The sequence below is a fragment of the Propithecus coquereli genome, unplaced genomic scaffold (assembly GCF_000956105.1).
Source record: "Propithecus coquereli isolate 6110/MARCELLA unplaced genomic scaffold, Pcoq_1.0 Scaffold59, whole genome shotgun sequence".
Classification (NCBI taxonomy): domain Eukaryota; kingdom Metazoa; phylum Chordata; class Mammalia; order Primates; family Indriidae; genus Propithecus; species Propithecus coquereli.
In genome coordinates, this window is record NW_012151840.1 from 5,632,122 (window position 1) to 5,650,839 (window position 18,718).

Consider the following 18,718-nt stretch of genomic DNA (forward strand, 5'->3'; position numbering starts at 1 on the left):
AAAAAAAAAAAAAAAAAAAAAAAAAAGACTGATAGGAAGAGATGATGGTTTCCATTTATTTCCTGTCTAGCTAGGGAAAACCTGGGGATTTGTGACTTGCTGGAGAATTGTTACTTTTGTAGCTAAGTGATTTTGGTTTCAAGCCCTGTTTCTCTTTGTGAATCTACCTCCCTTTCTGAGCAATTAGGACTGAGTTTCTCTACTATCATCTGTGAAGGTCTGTGCCCTCCCATGGGATCAGCCAGAGTAGACTCTCCAGTTTTATTCATGCCTATACAGGAAATTCTAGAACCCTCTTTATGAGGTTACCTACAGTGGTAGTCATGAAAACAGAGTTCATTTTGGCTGTGATTTTTTGCAGCTTGGTGTTGTGGTCGCCCCCCATACATTAAAGTTACCAGAAGGGCCTATCACACGGTGGGGCGAATACTGGTGTGAGGTGACTGTGAGTATGTCACATACTTTCTCCTTTTCTGGACTGGGTGAAAAGCTGGGATTGGGTAGTGTTAGCTCTTTTCTGCCTGACTGATCTGAGGATGCCTGTTGTTTTGTGTGCAGGTAAATGGGCTTGACACTGTGAGAGTACCTATGTCTGTGGTGAACTTTGAGAGGCCCAAGACCAAAAGATATAAGAAGTGGTTAGCCAAGCAAGCTGCCAAGGGCATGGCCCCCATCAGCTCCCAGACGAGCTAAGCCTGCTGTCCCTCCAAGGCAACAAAGCAGAATCAGGAGCAGTGGAACAAAAACGGGCCAGCACCCTGATCTCACTCCCAGCTCTCACCAAATATGGAATTTTAGAGAACATGTGAGACATCAGACTGAACTGCATATACACGTTGAATTCTCCGTTTTTGCCATCTTCATCTTTAATTTTCATCACATCCAGCCGTATTGGGGCAGTCCTGCTGAAGAAGTACCAGGCTGTAGATTTGATAAGCTGGACATTAGTGGACTGAAACAGTCCAGATCCTGTTTAGCCTCTTACTCCATTGGGGTTCATAGGAACAAACAGAAGAGATACCCATTGTCTTTAGTACTCAGCTTATTCTCATCATCCTAACGGAACATTTGTATCTCAAGCAGAAATAAAAAGGTTGCGTTCTTTTTAGGTGATGTTTACTGCGTTTAAGTAGACTGGGGACAAGACATCCAAGTGGGATGTCCTCTCGAGCAACTGAAGTTTGCTGCTTAAAAGGAGGGGAGAAGAGAATACATTAGCAGGCTACCTGCCCCGCCCCCACAGTTTCTGTGAGATTGCTCTGAGCAAGCTGAGTATGTCTTTGGTTTTAAAACTTACTCTCATTAGATACACTGATAAAGTCATCAATGTGAGTAAGCACAATGGATTTTACTTCTCTAAGGGAAATCTGAATAAGGCCTAAGGGTAATTGTTAGAGAAAATGAAGCTGGGATGAAAGAAGCTTAAAAAGGGAACTTCTGGATTGTTTCCTGAAATTCTGAAAAAGAAGATACCCCGATTTCCAGACCAAAGTTAAGATACAGAGCTAGTCATTAGGTGATCCTGGAATAGATGTTTTGATGGGAGATAAGGTAAGTAGGTAGTTCTGTATAAAAGTTCAGAATTCCATTAGTAGAAAAAAGAACATCCATTTACAGGTGGATTGTGTCAGGGTCACTCAAATACAATGTGAGGTCATGCAATTTAGGAAGGGAAAGAAGATGGGACAGTCGACCCCTTTGCTGTCCTTACCAGAAGCTCATAGATTGGTTTCTATCATCCTGTCACTCTGAGCCAGTTAAGTAAGCACTTTCATTCACTTTCAGCTTATCCCAGCTAATGAGAAATTGGTCATTATCAGTAGTTGTACTGAACTGTAGTCAACGCCACACTTGCCTAAACTCCATAACTCAGATCTGGCACTGGTACTATTTGAAATTTACCCTTCCTTCCTTCCTTCCTTCCTTCCTCCCTCCCTCCCTCCCTCCCTCCCTCCCTTCCTTCTTTCCTCCTTCTTTTCCTTTCTTTCTTTCTTTTCTTTTTTTTGTAAATGGGAAAATAATGTTATTTCATTTTGGGGAGTGAGCAGGCATCCAGTCTCAGAACTTCTGGAAATGCTTCTTGGTCTTGGCAGCCTTGGTGACCTTGAGCACTTTGAAGTGCCCTGCCTTGCTCAGGCTGGCATTCACCCACCATGATGTCGTCACTGATCTAGACGTCCCTGAAGCAGGGGGACAAGTGCATGGACATGTTCTTGTGGCTCTTCTCAAAGCAACTGTACCTGCAGATGTAGTAGAGATAGTCCTAGTGGATGACAGTGGTCTCTGCATCTTCGTCTTGGTTGCTCTACCGGACAGGATCTGCCCTCCAATGGAGATGTCTGTGTCAGCTCAACTCCTCCCTCAACCCATTCCTGCTTCGCTTCACTTACGAAGCAATCTGATGTTACCAGTGAACAGGCATTTCTTGTCAGCGTAGGTGCCCTCAGTGGCCTCTTGGGGTGTCTTGAAGCCCAGAGTGATGCTGTTACAGTACCATGGGAGCTTTTCCTTTCCAATTTCTCCCATCAGAGCCCTCTTGTTTTGAAAGATGGTTGGCTGCTTTTGATAGGCATGCTCAGTCTTGGATTTAAGAGGTTAACTCCTAAAATGCTTGCGCCTCCATTAACTTGCAGATTTAAGAAGCTCTAATCCAGACTGATGCAAATGCATACACCCTCTGCCCCAGTTAATCCCTAGGAAATTGGGGATGCCTAGAATTAATCCCCGAGTTGGGGCATAGGGTTCTACCCTCCTGGACACACCTTTGAGGCCTGGGTTGAACCTGCAGCTTTAGCACAAGCGCCGAGCCTACACTTGAATATGAAATTTACCATTTCAGTGATCCCCATCCCCACTGACCTTGAAATGGAAGGCTCATTTAACACAGCGTCTTTCAATATTACCATCACCATCATGAACTTCTCAAATTGAGCAACAAGCACGATGTTTCACACAGCAAATCTCAAAAAGTATTTAAATACTTGTTGAATTCTTGGCAGAAACACTCTGAGTTAGAAATGTGCCTGGGAGAAGTTCTCAACACCTGTGGGGGCCTGAAGGAAGCCGGATTGGGCAGAGGGAGAAGTTGAGCTGACGCAGTTTCAACAAAGGACTCGGCCATCCCACAGGAAGCTCAGACTAGAATGGCTCTGCGGGGGAAAGTGGGCTGGACTTACATACCCTGCCTTAACTAGGAAAGGGCATGATCTCGGGGAGGCAGCTGACTTCAGCCAGAGGCAAGCCCTGGAAGGGGCTCAGGTGAGACATCAACTTGTCAGCAATCTCAGCAGCTTGGGGACTGAGTGCTTCAGTCCTGAAGGGGGAAATCTGGGCGGCACACCACAGTCACTACTGCAGTCCACCCCTGTACTGCTCAGTAAGATCCATTTGCTTCATAAGTTCTAGAACAGTTCTTTCAGGATTCTGATAGGTCTATTCCTAAAAAATCTAAAAAGAGTAAGGTCTGGGACAGACCACAGCCCCTGCTGCTGGAGCTTATCTTGGGTCCATAACTGGTATTCGTCTCCCTCTTCTACTACCCATTCTAGATTCCTTCCCTGACCCCCTCAGACTTGCACTTCTGCTGGCCCATGTGGGTTACCTGATGAGGTACCTTGGCAGAATGCCCTTGTCAGGCCATGACTGCCCTTGTTCATTTGTCTGTGAAATTGGGCATGGGGAAAACGAGATACTCAAGTGGATGACCCAGGTGCCAAATACGTTCTTCCCCGTCCCCACTGTGTAACAACAGCCCTGCCTCCTGATGATCAGGGTCAGTTACTCCTAACGGGCTAGTGACTCCTTTCCTTACCTGGTGATCTGAAGAAATCTGCTGGCAGCTGTAGCTTAAAGTTTTTTGAGATTCTTGATGTGTCCACTGATAGAAATATCCCCCTCCTGGGAACCAGGAGTTCTAAACTCTCAGAGCCCAGAGTTGGGACAGGCGGCGCATTGCATCACTAGGGGTGATGGTAATGTGGGGGCTGCTCCTACATCCACGCCTTGTTTCCCAGACATATATTTTACTTAGTGATGCAACACTATTTGATGGCCACTGATCTAGGGTAGGTACTGCATCCTGGAGGATGGTGCCTCATCCTAACAGGGTATCTTCTCCAACCTGTTACCTTAGCTGTGCCTTTAACAGGCTGTTCCATCACTCTTGGGAGCAGCTTCTGGGTAGTATGGTATGTGATCAGAGCAGATCCCATGGTCGTGTATCCAGTGCTGTACCTCCTTGCTATAAAGTGGGTCTCTTGGTCCATTGCAATGGCAAACCCATACCCATAATATACGTCAATTCCTAGTCAATATGGAACACTGCCCCTTTTCCAAGGTAGCAAGGATACAATGTAATCAATTTACCACCAAGTGGCTGGATGGTTTCCTTGAGGATTGGTGACATCAGGCTAAGTGCTGGTTTCTGTTGCTGGCAAGTTAGACATTCACAGCACCACTAGTTAGATCAGGCTTGGCAAGTCCATGATGTTGGGCCAAGGTATTGCCTCCGCCATGGCTCCTCCATTCATATGCTCACTTTGCCAGCATTGGGATGCCAACAACAAAGGCTGGCTAACATTATTTGACTAAGTCATTCGATCCACTTGGTTGGTAGAAGCATTTTTGTGGTAGATGTTCTCTGGTGGGCATTAGCATGCAATAGAAAGATTATCACACTTTATACCCATTCTCAGGTACACTATGTACCTTTTCCTCAGACTTCCTTGTTTTTAATCTTCCAGTTTGTCTTCTTCCAGGTTCCTGGGCGACCAGCCAGATCATTCACCATTGCCCACGAATCTGTGTATCTTCTTGCCCCAGGCATGTGCACAGGCCATCTCTCAGTGGGGCTGTAGTGCACCACAGTCTATTTTCTGCTTACTTCCACCTACTGAGGCAACCCAGACATTAACCGAGCTCAGCCTTTGCCCTCTTCTGTCATCTGGTCATGAGGGATCCTCCGATCCATGTGGCTGTAGATGTAAACTGAGGAGGAAGAACCAGTGCAACAGTGGTAGGTGACAGGATGACATGGCCCGTATCTTGAGACCGAGGAATGAACACAGAGACAAAAAGACACAGACACGTGTAAAGATGGGACACGACTGCAGCCCTTACAAAAAGACACAGACACAGAAAGATGGTATAAGATTGCAGCCACTCCAAAGAAACACAGACACACAAAGATGGTATATGACTGCAGCAAAAGCTCTTGCTATAGTTGCTTTATTTATAACACAGCCTGTCTGGCAGCTGTCCCACCGCAATTTCTTTGTTCCCACACTGTCCCGACTCAACACGTCCCTGTTCCTTGTTTCGTCTCCGGCGAGCAGATGTTTGCATCTAAACTCTCTAGCCCCTCCTGTTTGCAGGGTGAGGGCGCCCTGGACTTGCATGCAAGGCCAAGGCATGTTCTTGAGAAAAACAACAAGGAAACGTTCCCAGACAAAGTGTCCTCTACAACAGGAGGTCCGGTCACCTACCTATGCAGCTCACTTTTGCCTTCCAGCCCTGCTTGTGCCCAATTCTATACACCCCACTTTTATCATATGAAGGATTGCTGGTGGAAACACCCAGCCTTATGACTTGTGGGTCTGAGAGAACCCAGGTTATAATACATTGTCTCAGGTCAAGCATGTGGTCTCAACTAGGACTCAGTAGCATGCCAGGAGCTATCTTTTGAAACATGTATCATACTCTGTTTCAGATGGGCATGGCCTGGCTCCAGAACTGTAGGAGGTCTATGTGTGATGTCTGTTGGGGCTTATGCCAGTAAGAGTATGAGCTCTTCTCACCCGACACCTCTAATGTATAATATTATACATCACATATATGTATGTAATGTCTGTGGACTAAGCAGCAGGGCCACCATAGCACAGAGCTACAGAGCCTTTTCCTCCTCTGGGCCCCACTCAAAGTTGGCAGCCTTTTGTGTCACCTGATACTTGGATCAGAGCAATATTCCCGAGTGTGGAATATGCCATCTGTAGACCCCAAAGAGGTTTACCAGGCATATTGCTCCATTCTTAGTGATGAGAGATGTGAGATGCACAATTTCTCCTTGAGAGGTTGTTCTGGTGTGCTCCGGACCACTGGGCTTCTAAAAACATCACCGATCTGGCAAGATCTTTAATATTTGTAGGGTTTGAAGAACATCTATCCTACCAAGGTCTCCAGTGTACTTGCCATTATTTGCTGACCCTATGCAATTACCATGATGTCATCAATATAATAATGTGATGTCCTATGTAATGTCCAGATGGTCTAGCTCCCTTCAGACTCTGTTATGACAAAGGGCAGGAGAGTTTCCATGGTCCAGGGGAAAGACTGTAAATGTATATTATTGCTCATCTCAACAGTGAAAGTAAACTTTTATTATCTTCCTTTTTTATAGAGAGATAGGGAAAAAAATGCATTGCCCAGATCAATACATACCATGTAACTGAGGCTGTGTTAATCTTCTCCAGCAAAGATACCACATTTGGGACAGCATATAGAATTAATATTACTTGTTGACTGAGAGTGCAGTAATCTACTGTCATTCTCCAGGATCTGTCTGGTTTCAACAGGGGCCAGACTGGTGAATTAAATGGCAATATAATGGGGACCACCATCCATACATTCTTCAGGTCTTCAACAAGGGCACTGATGTGGCATTGTTGATTTATTATATTAGGCTAAAATGGAGGAGGCAGTTTCAGGGGCTTCATGGTGGTTTTCCTCACTATGATATCTCCTTCCTTACAGACCAAAAGTCCAGTGCCAACTACGAAATATATTCATTTCAATTATCCATTAAGAACTGGTGAAATAACCACTAGGTGGGTGTATAAACCCGGCAGATGCACGGTGAGCCAGATCTGGGCCCACACACCTTCCGCACCCAGCCCCCACACACTGCCAGTCCCTCAGAGAGGCCCATGATGGAGCTTCAGATCCTGGCTAGCAATGTCAAAAAGCATTCTCCACCACGGTCTTGAAATGTTTGGATACTCCTCTTTCTCCAACATCTGTTATGAAAATAAAGGTCACAAGTCCCTGTGGATTAGAACCAGGGGAATTATTACCTCATACATTTGTCATAATGTATCAGGGTCCCCTTTCTCCCAGGGACATAGCCTCTTTAATCAGTTGTTTCCAGTTGAAAAAAATGGCTCCAGAAGACTTTCACTTCTGCCCATGAAGGAATTACAGCTATAGAAATTGCCCTCCCACAATAAACAGCCATGAAACCGGACAAATTTTAAAGGAAATGTTTATAGACATTGGAAAGCAGGTAGCGTGGAACTTTAACTGAGAAAAGGGAGACAAATGAGGCGAGCCCTGTGATTGCTCAGCCTACCGCTCAGAGACAGCTTCCTGCGCTACAGTGTAAGGAGCAGTGAAGAGAGGGGAAGCCAAACAGTGCCAGCAGTCTCACTGAGTGGAGAAATTCGTGATTAGAGATTAGAGTTGGTAGAGGATGAGTTGGCTAGAAATTGAGAAGCAGAACACTAGAAATAAGGGAGTAACACGCAGAGAGCTTTGGAGATCTGCAGAGAGGCCCCTTCAACTCTCTGGCTGAATACTGGTCTGTATGTGCATGGGTGAAATTCCACAAGTCTGGAAGTCAAAAAAAAAAAAAAAAAATACCACCAGAAAATGGTAGGCCAAACAACTCCCAGAGCTCACGCTGGGAATATTTCATTTGTGTTCCTGACAGCCTGTATGAATGGATCTCATAGTACTTGGGGCATCAGACCAGAGACTTCAAAAGGATTCAACAGTGAACACTAGAATAAAGGCTACTTGGGACCCACAACACAAAGCTTGAAAGCAATACTTGAAAGGATCAAACTGATACCAACCATGCCAGAACCAAGCCCAATACTCATTAGAGAAATGCAATAAAATCTAGCAGTAAACAAAATAAAATCCAATGTCTAACATTCAATTAAATATCATAGAGTTGGGTGTGGTGGCATGTGCCTGTAGTCCTAGCTACTTGGGAGGCTGAGGTGGGAGGATCACTTGAGCCCAGGAGTTTGAAGTTGCAGTGAGCTATGATGATGCCACTGAACTCTATCCCGGGCAACAGAGCAAGGCTCTGTCTCAAAAAAAAAAAAAAAGAAAAGAAACAAAAACAGAAACAGAAAACAGAACAAATCAAAAATTAAAATGGCAGACTTAAGTCCTAACATACCAATAAGTACATTAAGATTAGCAGAGTGGACTAAAAAATGTGACCCAACTATGTACTCTCTACAGGAAACTCACTTTAAATGTAATTATATAAGCAGGTTAAAAGGATTGGGAAAGTTCTATCATGCAAGCATTAATCAAAGGAAAGCAGAAGTGGCTATATTAATATCAGATAAAGTAGGTTTCAGAGCAAAGAAAATTACCCAGAGACAGAGAGGGTCATTATATAATGATAAAGAATCAATCCATCAAGAAGACGTAGCAATCCTAAATGGATATGCACCAAAGAGCTGGAAATTATGTGAAGCAAAAACTCATTTAACTAAAAATAGAAATAGACAATCAACAATTACATTAGGAGGCATCAACACCACCCCCCTCAAAAACTGATAGAACAACTAGACAGAAAATCAACAAGTATACAGAAGAACTCAACAACACCCTCAACCAACAGGACCTAGTTGACACTAGGTCACCCTAGTCATTGTTTACCCAACAACAACAGAATATACACCAAGGTAGACCGTGTCCTAGACCATGAAACAAATCTCAAATGAAGAAATATTGAATTATACAGCATATGTTCTCTGACCACCATTGAATCAAGCTAGAAATCAATAATAAAAAGATAGAGGAAAATTTCTACATACATAGAAACTAGACAACGCACTTGTAAATTATCCATGGGTGAAAGAGGAAGTTTCAAGGAAAAATTTTAAAAATACATTGAACACCTCAGGCACAGTGGTACACACCTCACACCTGAAGTCCCAGGTACTCAGAAGGCTGAAACAGGAGGATTGCATGAGCTCAGGAGTTCGAGGCCAGCCAAGGCAACATAGCAAGATCCTATCTCTAAAAAGGTTTAAAACTACATTGAACTGAATAAAAATGAAAACACAATATATCAACATTTCTGTCACACAGCTAAAGCAGTGCTGAGGGCAAATTATAGGATTAAATGTACACATTAGGAAAAAAGAAAAGTCTAAAATCAATCATTAAATTCCTACCTCAAGAACCAAGAAAATTTTAGAAGAGCAAACTAGCTGGGCATGGTGGCTTGTGCCTCATAATCCCAGCTACTTGGGAGGCTGGGAAGGGAGTGATCCCCTTTTTTTTTTTTTCGGTACCAATAAGTCTTTATTTATTCATTGTATTTTCCCAGGGAAAGTAGAAAGGAAGGGAAAAGAGTCAGCATGTGTGCTACAAAATGATTAGAAAACGGGAAAGGTAGTACCCAGTACAGCAAAATCAACCATCAAATAAACATACCCCAGGATGGGGTCCACCAAAGCCCAAGGGGGCTCAGTCTCCTCCAGTTCAGGAATGAGGGGAAGGGATCAGGAAAAGAACAGACAAGTACAAGCTTTCCTACCCTCCCTCCCTCCCCATAAATTCAAGATTTCACACAAAGCTTTGGTTTCTAGCAGTAAACATGGAGTTACATTCGTCCGTCTCCTATTAAACAATCTTGTGGCCACTTTGATATAAGTTTCTTGCACCTGTATAATAAAAGTTCCTGAGTGACTTGGATATACATTCACAATCCCTTTCTTGGTCTCCTTTCCTGACTTTCTACATGGAAGGCCCCCAATTGCATCTCTACTTTTGGATTACAGATTAAGTAAGTTTGATCTATCCAAAACACAGCAGTGTTTCGAGTGTTTGGCATGAATCACCATCAAGAAATGGTCTTAAGAGGTTGGGAACAAGGTATGGAGGGTTCCTAGCTTCTTCAGGAGTTTTGCATAAATCCTTGAAGAGTTGTGGAGACATCCCAAGAATTAAATGCATTGTGTGGGGCCGGGCGCGGTGGCTCACGCCTGTAATCCTAGCTCTCTGGGAGGCCGAGGCGGGCGGATTGTTTGAGCTCAGGAGTTCGAGACCAGCCTGAGCAAGAGCGAGACCCCGTCTCTCCTAAAAATAGAAAGAAATTAATTGGACAACTAAAAATATATAGAAAAAACTAGCCGGGCATGGTGGCGCGTGCCTGTAGTCCCAGCTACTCGGGAGGCTGAGGCAGGAGGATCGCTTGAGCCCAGGAGTTTGAGGTTGCTGTGAGCTAAGATGACGCCACGGCACTCTAGCCCAGGCAACAGAGTGAGACTCTGTCTCAAAAAAAAAATAAAATAAATAAATGCATTGTGTGTGTGGGTGTGTAGGTTTTCTTTTGGGGGGGATGGGAAAGAGGGTCAGGTAGGAGACAAGTTTTTAGGACAGAAGATCTGGTAGAAAATAGGAAACAGGGGAAGGGGAACACAAAAGAAAAAGGTTGGTGTTCAAGACCCCCACTTCAAGAAGAGGGCCTCCCCAAACTAATGTTTCAGATCCTTTTGCCTGGTGCAGAACCTTCTGTCAAAGATGCTTTGGCTATTTTTCTCTCAATACAAAAAGAAGTTTGTAAACAATAAAACCCCAAAAGAACAAGAAAACCAACACATTATATTTACACAAACTAGGCCACCTGGCAACCACCAACTCAGTCAAGTCCTGCAAAGCCCAGACAAATACAATAACTAGAGGGGGGCAGCATTTAGGGGAGACAAGAACCCAGGATCAGACACGCACCACCCAATGCATTCTATTGCATTTGTGCCGTTTCAACACAGTGAGGTAGGTTTGCGGTGATCTCACAGCATGTAAACGAAACCCCCTTTTGCTCCTTCAGCTACCACGACACTATTAATGACCACTGCAGCAGGGCAGGACACTGGCTCCGGGCACCACAAAAGGCCCTCGTTCCTGGGTCTCCCTGGAACCTAAGAAATTTGAAAGGTTAAGGATTTTAGTCCTTGATTCATATATCCATCCCTCAACAGCATAGGATGAGTACAGGGGTATTGGTCTTAAAACTTATCCTTACTGACTCAGTTTTTACAAAAACACACATACACCCTGTTGTGCATGACAGACCTAGCCTGACACAGTGAAGGATGGATCAGGTATGGAAAGCATGTCCTGTGCCCTAGGATTAGACAACCCTCACCTAACCTTGGCTTCCTCTCTGGGCCTTTCACCTGGCCCAGCCTCTCCTAACCTCTCTGCACCACCTTTTGCTGTTTAGACTAATTTCTAATCTTCCAGTAGAAGGTGATCGAGTCATGGGACAACCCAGTTAGAATCTAGCCTCCCATGAAACATTTTCAAGGTGGAAGGGGTTTCAAGTAGACACTATGGCAGAAAAGACAGCTCTAATTGGCAAAAATGAGGTAGTTCCATAGGCTATGCACTGCAAATAGTTGCTCTCTATGGTGATAAAAACAACAAAAAACATTCCTGCTGTGCAGACCTGGAGATGCTGCCGAACTTATCCCTGAGATCGCTCATGTACCTGAGAACACAGTGCAGGAATGAGGGCCTTAGATTAAAATATACAAAAATACAAAACCAGAATATTTATATTAAGAAAAAAAGTTAAAATGCACAAGATACATCATTCGCACACAGCTAGTGCAATTGGCATCCTGGAGAAAGTGGGATCCAAGGTGCAGTTACCCAAGGGAGCAAATAAATAAAGTCACATTGGCCCAGAATGGGGTGGGAGTGAGCTTAGGAGCAGCAGGTCTGCAGCTGTTCTCCCCCAACCACCCTTTTTGCCTGTCATCACTACCCATTGCTTGGGACAGTTCCCAGCACCCTGTCTCAAGAATGGGTATGAGAATTCAAGATGTGGAAAAAACCCTGCCTTACTCCTGAGAGAGTCCCTCCCACAGAATGTAGTGGCTTGTGGGTGGGGTCCATTAATCTGGTCTTGTACTTAATCGCTTCACTCTGGCATGGGCATTATATTATTACATATTCTTCTTTAAAAGGAAAACAACTTCCTATCCAGGCCACTGTCAAAAACTAGAGATTCTGGGGATGGAGTCTCAGGTAAAGCATTCAGGTTCTAGGGTGATTTCCCCCTAAAGCCCTCCCTTGCATTTGGATAGAGCATGGGTAGGGTTCCTTTGCCTCACCCTTTCCCCCCACCAAGAGGGAAGAAGGGGTGATGCCGTGAACCCGTCCTGAGATACATGGCAGTGCCAACCACCCCCAACCCACCCTATCCCCACTTTCTCCACTCTGCCTGCTCATTGAAACTTCCTGATAGCAAAAGAATAGCCCGATGGTCTAGACCTCCACAGTTGTAGCACCTGTCTCCTTTTGATCTGCGTTTCTGCATGTTCTTACCCTTTGGCCGCCTCTCACTCCCAATACAGAGCACCCCACCAGGCCCAGTGACCCGGATAGATTCCAGGCCCTTGGCAGACTTCTTAAAGGTGAACGCGACTGCCTCACCCTCCTTCGGGCTCCGGAAGGCGTCCACGTGCAGCTTACTCTGGTGCACAAAGACGTCCACAGGGGGGTCGAGCGGGCGGTCATGGACAGGAAGCCGAACCCCACGCGCACGTTGAACCACTTACAGACGCCGGCACCATGTAGCAGCTGCGGCTCGTCCGCAGCCCGGGCCGCGTCCTCCGGCGCCTCCTCGGGCACCTCCGCTGCCTCCTTGGCGCAGCCGCCTGCAAACTGCTGGTTGGACACGGAGCCCATGGTCGTCGGCTGAGCCTGCGGACCAACTGGGCTGAAGGACCAACATCTCTCACAAATACAGATGTAAAAATCCTTAACAAGTATCAGCAAATAGATTTCAGCAATGTAAAAAAGCATTATAAGGCCGGGCGTGGTGGCTCACGCCTGTAATCCTAGCTCCCTGGGAGGCCGAGGCGGGCGGATTGTTTGAGCTCAGGAGTTCGAAACCAGCCTGAGCAAGAGCGAGACCCCGTCTCTCCTAAAAATAGAAAGAAATTAATTGGACAACTAAAAATATATAGAAAAAATTAGTCGGGCATGGTGGCACACACCTGTAGTCCCAGCTAGTCAGGAGGCTGAGGCAGGAGGATCCTTTGAGTCCAGAGGTTCGATGTTACAGTGAGCTGTAATGATGCCACTGCACTTTAGCCAGGGTGAGAGAGTGAGACTCTGTCTCAAAAAAAAAAAAAAAAAAAAAAAAAGCATTATACACCATGCCCAGGTGGGGTTTATTCCAAGGATGCAAGGCTGGTTCAATATTCAAAAAATAATGTAATCTATTATATTAATACTCTAAAGAAAAGGAATCACAAGAGCATATCAATTAATGTAGAAGAACCATTTGACAAAATTCAACACCCATTCATGATTTTTAAAAAAACTCTCAGAAAAATAAGAATATGAGGAAACTTCCTCAACTTGACAAAGAACACCTACAAAAAGCCTACAGCTAACATTATACTTAATGGTGAAAGTCTGAATGCTTTTCCTATAAGATCAGGAACAAGGCAAGTATTTCTGCTCTCACCTCTCATATTCAATATAGTGCTGGCAGTTCTAGCCAATGCAATAAGAAAGGGAAGTAAAAGCTATACAAATCAGAAAATAAGAAATATTTATTGTTCCTATTTGCAAATAACATGATCGTCTGCAGAAAATCTCAAGGAATCTACAAAAAAGAACTCCTAAAAATACAAAATACATACACACACAATGTGGATGTCAAAATTAAAAATATAATAGTTTACAATTTCTTAAAAAATGCTTAGGTGTAAAACAAATACAGTATTTATATGATGAAAACTACACAATGTAGATGAAAGAAATCAAAGATCTAAATAAGTGGTGGAGAGACATATTGTGTTCGTGTATCAAAAGACTCAACACAGTAAACATGTCAATTCTCCCCCAAATTGATATTCAGGTTCAATGTAATTACTATTAAAATCCCAGCAATATTTTTTGTAGATATATACAAGATTGTTCTAAAATTTATATGAAAAGGCAAAAGAACTAAAATAGCTAAAACAATTTTCAAAAAGAAGGATAAAATATGCTGAAATAAAAATAAAATAAAAAAAAAGAAGGATAAAGTGTGAGGAATCAGTCTACCCAATTTCAAAACTGATCTAGCTACAATAATCAATGTTTTGTATTATAGTTTAGGTGGAGGGATACACACATAGACCAATGGAGCAGAACAAAGATCCCAGAAAAAGACCCACACAAATATGCCCAACTTTTTTTTGACAAAGGTACAAAAGCAATTCAATGGAGGAAAGATCGCCTTTTCAACAAATGATGCCAGAACAACTGGACAGCCATAGGCAAAAAACTGAAACTCAACTTAAGTCTAATACCTTATGCAAAAATTAATTCAAAATAGCTAAACACTTAAATGTAAAAAGCTATAAAACTTATTTTAAAAATAGAAGAAAATTTTCAAATTCTAGGATTAGACAAAGCATTCTTAGATTTGACACTAAAAGCACAATCCATACAAAGAAAAATTGAGAATTTGGACCTCATTAAAATTAAAAACTTTCATTCTTGGAAATCCCAGGTGAAGAGGGTGAAAAGACAAGGTCCTGGGAGGAAATATTTGCAAATCACATATCTAACAAAGGACCAGTACCTTGAGTGTATAAAGAACCTTCAAAGTCAATAGTAAAAAACCAACAAACAATCCAATTAGAAAATGGACAAAAGATATGAATATGTCTTTCACCAAAACAGATATACACAAGGCGAACAAACACATGGAAAGATGTTCAACATAATTCGCCATCAGAGAAACATAAATTAAAACCACAAGGAAGTACTACCACACCTATCAGAATGGCTAAAATAAAAAATAGTGACAATACCAAATGCTGGTAAGGATGCAGAGAAACTGGTCATATACATTGCTGGTAGGAATGCAGAATGGGGTGGCCACTTTGGAAGAGAGTTTGGCAGTTCCTCACAATGTTAAACATACACTTACCATTTACCTTAGCAATCCCATTCCCAGATATTTACCAAAGAGAAATGAAAAATTACTAATAATATATTAATGTTCATAGTTTTTTCATAATAGTCCCCAAATGGAAACAATACAAATGTTTACCAACTATAGCATAAACGATGGAATACTACACAGCAAGAGAAAGGAACTAATGACACAACACTGACAAACCTGAAAATATGATACATGAAAGAAGCTGGACACAAAAGACTGCATGCTATATGATTCCATTTATGTGAAATTCTTAAAACAACACTATCAGTGGTGGCTAGGGACCAGAGCTGCGGATAGTGATTGACTGCAAAGGGGCATGAGCAGTGGTGCAACTGGGAAACATTTAGCAACAGGCTCTTGGCGGAGAGGGAGCCCTGGTTTGTAGCACTTGCCAGTTGCCATGGTGTAAATAATTGCTGACTTCAAGTTACCAGTGTGACATCACTGGACATTTAGTAGAGAAGAGAGGCTGGTTAACAACTGGCTGGCACAAAGTGGTGTAAATGGGCTCCGGCACACCACTTGGGCACAAGGAAGTTTGGGGGTATGATGGAAACGTTACATATCTTGTGGTGATGGTTAAACAACTGTCTGTATCTGCAAAACTCATCAACGTGTATATTTAAAATTGGTGAATTTTAATGCAGGTAAATTATACATCAATAAAGATGATTTTTTTTTTTTTTTGAGACAGAGTCTCGCTCTCTTGCCCCAGCTAGAGTACAGTGGTGTCATCATAGCTCATCGCAACCTCAAATTCCTGGGCTCAAGTGATCCTCCTGCCTCAGCCTCCCAAGTAGTTGGGACTACAGACTTGGGCCGCCATGCCTGGCTAATTTTTGTATTTCTTGTAGAGACAGGGTCTCACTCTTGCTCAGGCTGGTCTCAAACTCCTGAGCTCAAGTGATCCTCCCACCTCGGCCTCCCAGAGTGCTAGGATTACAGGTGTGAGCTACCACTCTCAGTCCAAAGATGAATTTTTTAAAAGCTGGTTTGGGTGCAGAAACAGCAGGGAATTGTGACATTTTATCAGGGTGGCTTCCCTCAGCTTCCTAATCAGCCATCCTTAATTTCTTTTTATTTACACATTGAACAATATCCTTGGTGAATACCATCTACCTTGTCCCCAGGAAGCCACGTTCTATCAATGATCTCCAGAGCTCTCTGCTGGCCAGACTCTGGCTACCTCTCCAAACTTTCTGCTCAGTACAGTAATTCTGCTACTTTGATTCCAGCATCCTATCATCCCCACTGCTATCAGTGAGCCCCGCTCTGTGACAGTGCACCCTATGTCAGCTCTGGCCTACAGAGTATGGCCATCCCTGAGCTTCTTAATGAGCTGGTGCCCATCTTGCCAGCATGTTCTTTATGACTTCAGTAAATGGAGTATCCTTTGGGTTGTCTGATGAAACATAATCATTTGGTGAGTTTTCTGACTTTACATATTAACTCTGCCATGCTCACTTTTTGAGCCTTTTGATGCCTTCTTCCTCTATATGCCACAATACTTCACTTAATGTGGGACATGGCTTTCTCTAAGCTTCCCAGAGCCATCCTGTCAGAACATTAGCAACATTGCTGGGGTCCTTGTCAGAATATTAAATCCTGTATCATGGGAAAGTACTCCCATATCCATATACTCTCCCTTATCCAACTTTCTGTCCCACCCTCCTTGACCCAACACCCTCAGCATCCAGTCGCATACATCCTCTCCCAGGTCCCGTACATGCTGGCTAGGTCCTCTAGTACCCCCAGGGCACAGCCCCTTTCTTCTCTTAAGGGGCTCTTAGCTGGGTTCTGATGGGACTTCATCCTAGTTATTGGTTTGGAGGTTAGGAGTGGAAGCGGGGTAGGTTTTGAAGGGAGCGTGTGTTGTCTTGCAAGGCAGAGCCCTCTCCATCATCTGTAAGCAAGGCAGTAGTGATAGCCTTTAACAGATAGAAGTGGACACCTTTGCAGTCTCAAAAGATGCAAGAGAATTTGGGGATTCAAGAATTTTTCAATCATCAATTCAGATGCCCCCATCCTGTGTCCCAGTGTCTCAATCCTTTCCAATAGACCTTCCAGAGTTAAGAATTCAAACTCTGGAGCCCTGCTACTCTTGTAATTACATCCTGGACCTTATTCTCAGCTTTTTGACACCTCTAGATGCAGGAGCTAAAAATATCTATTAAGTTGCTAAGGAAGGCCTTGGGCTTTCACACTTAGCCTTTATTTGGTGATCAGTCACCTCCGCCTTTCACTGTCTCCGATGCACTGTGTGTGATTGCCTCCAGGAAGAGCCATCCAGTTCCATTGTCTTTATAAAACCTGGTGTATTTCCCCCACTAATGCATTCCCTTCCACCAGGATCCCACACCAGTTCAGCACTCATGAAAGTTTTAACAATTGTACTGCTCCAGCATGCCAGGGCCTAGCCACGCTCTGCCTACTGCCAGTGACGGGGTCATCATCGCCTGCTGGCCAGCAGCTAATTCCACTTAAAATCTCATTTTAGAATCTGCTTCCTCAGCACTCTTGTCACCGATTACCAGGTTGGATTCCTTGGAAAACATACTCTGAGATGGAGATTTGAGTAAAAGAAATTGATTAGATTGTGCTCTCTGGATCAACAACACTGTGAGAAAGGAAGACAGACCACAGGACTGGACAGAGGGCGTGCTGGAACTGCTGTGGCCCTGCAGAGTTGTCCCATATTGAGATAAGGAAATCAGACCTTTATACTCCCACACTGACCAGCGGAGGCAGGCTGTCCCCAGGACAGGGACATGATCCTGCATGAATTTTCAGTCGAGGCTGGGCGCATTGGCTCACCTCTATAATCCCAGCACTTTGGGAAGCCAAAGCAGGAGGATCACTTGAGCCCAGGCATTCGAGACCAGCCTGAGCATCACAGCAAGACCCTGTCTCTATAAAAATAATTAGTCGGGCATGGTGGCACACACCTGTAGTCCCAGCTAGTCAGGAGGCTGAGGCAGGAGGATCCTTTGAGTCCAGAGGTTCGATGTTACAGTGGGCTGTAATGATGCCACTGCACTTCTGCCTGGGCAACAGAGTAAGATCCTATCTTTAAAAAAATAAAATGTTCAGTCGAGGGCGATTCCTGGCGGGGCCCAGCTGGGAACTGTCAGCCACCAAAATTCCCAGCAGTGTAGTGGGGAACACAAAGATGAGTGCTTCAGTCCTGAAGAGGGGTAATCTGGGTGGCACACCATAGTATCCACGACAGTACCTTTAAATATGAGAAATGAGATACATTTTTTGATACTTCTCACAGCTCTAGACAGCTTCTCTTCCTTCCCGGTTGGTTTGTTGTGTGGTGTTTCACAGTGTTATACTGCTGAAGGGTCATCGGCTGAGGGGGGAAAAATCATACAGTCGTGTATTCCAAAGCTAAACAGACACTGTGTTCTGATTTTATCATAGATTAGTCCTAACACTACTATGACCTCTTAAATACATGTGATCAAGAATACACTGTGCATCTTGTATTTTACTTTTAAAACTATAATTATCTGCGTCACCTGTCTTCACTCACTAGACCATACGTGCTTTGAGGAAAGAGTGTCTTATTCTCAAAACTTTGCATATTGAGTACATAATATGCCCTAATATTTGTCCAGTAGATGAGTGAATAAGTGAATGAATAAATGAATGAATAACCAAACTTGCAAGGTTTCTCTCTTCAGATACTTGTAAGACAGAGACATCTAAGTGCTCATTGAAGCAGAACTGCCC

At 43.8% G+C, this 18,718-nt stretch overlaps 1 protein-coding gene and 2 pseudogenes across 2 annotated transcripts in view; 1 reads left to right on the forward strand and 2 right to left on the reverse strand.

The window, feature by feature from the left end:
* The window catches only part of MRPL9 (mitochondrial ribosomal protein L9), a 4,201-nt gene extending 3,093 nt beyond the window's left edge, over positions 1 to 1,108 (forward strand). The window contains exons 6-7 of one of the 2 annotated variants that reach the window (XM_012658850.1): positions 362 to 445; positions 559 to 1,108. In XM_012658850.1, coding sequence (XP_012514304.1) covers positions 362 to 445; positions 559 to 693 — 219 coding nt within the window. In that variant the 3' untranslated portion in view covers positions 694 to 1,108. Of the gene's footprint in view, positions 1 to 361; positions 450 to 558 lie in introns of both variants that reach the window. The other variant, XM_012658851.1, reaches the window with a different exon arrangement.
* Positions 1,109 to 2,058: 950 nt separating this feature from the next.
* On the reverse strand, positions 2,059 to 2,912 carry LOC105821751 (annotated as a pseudogene).
* A 9,317-nt stretch (positions 2,913 to 12,229) lies between these two features.
* On the reverse strand, positions 12,230 to 12,720 carry LOC105821752 (annotated as a pseudogene).
* Positions 12,721 to 18,718: the final 5,998 nt, after the last annotated feature.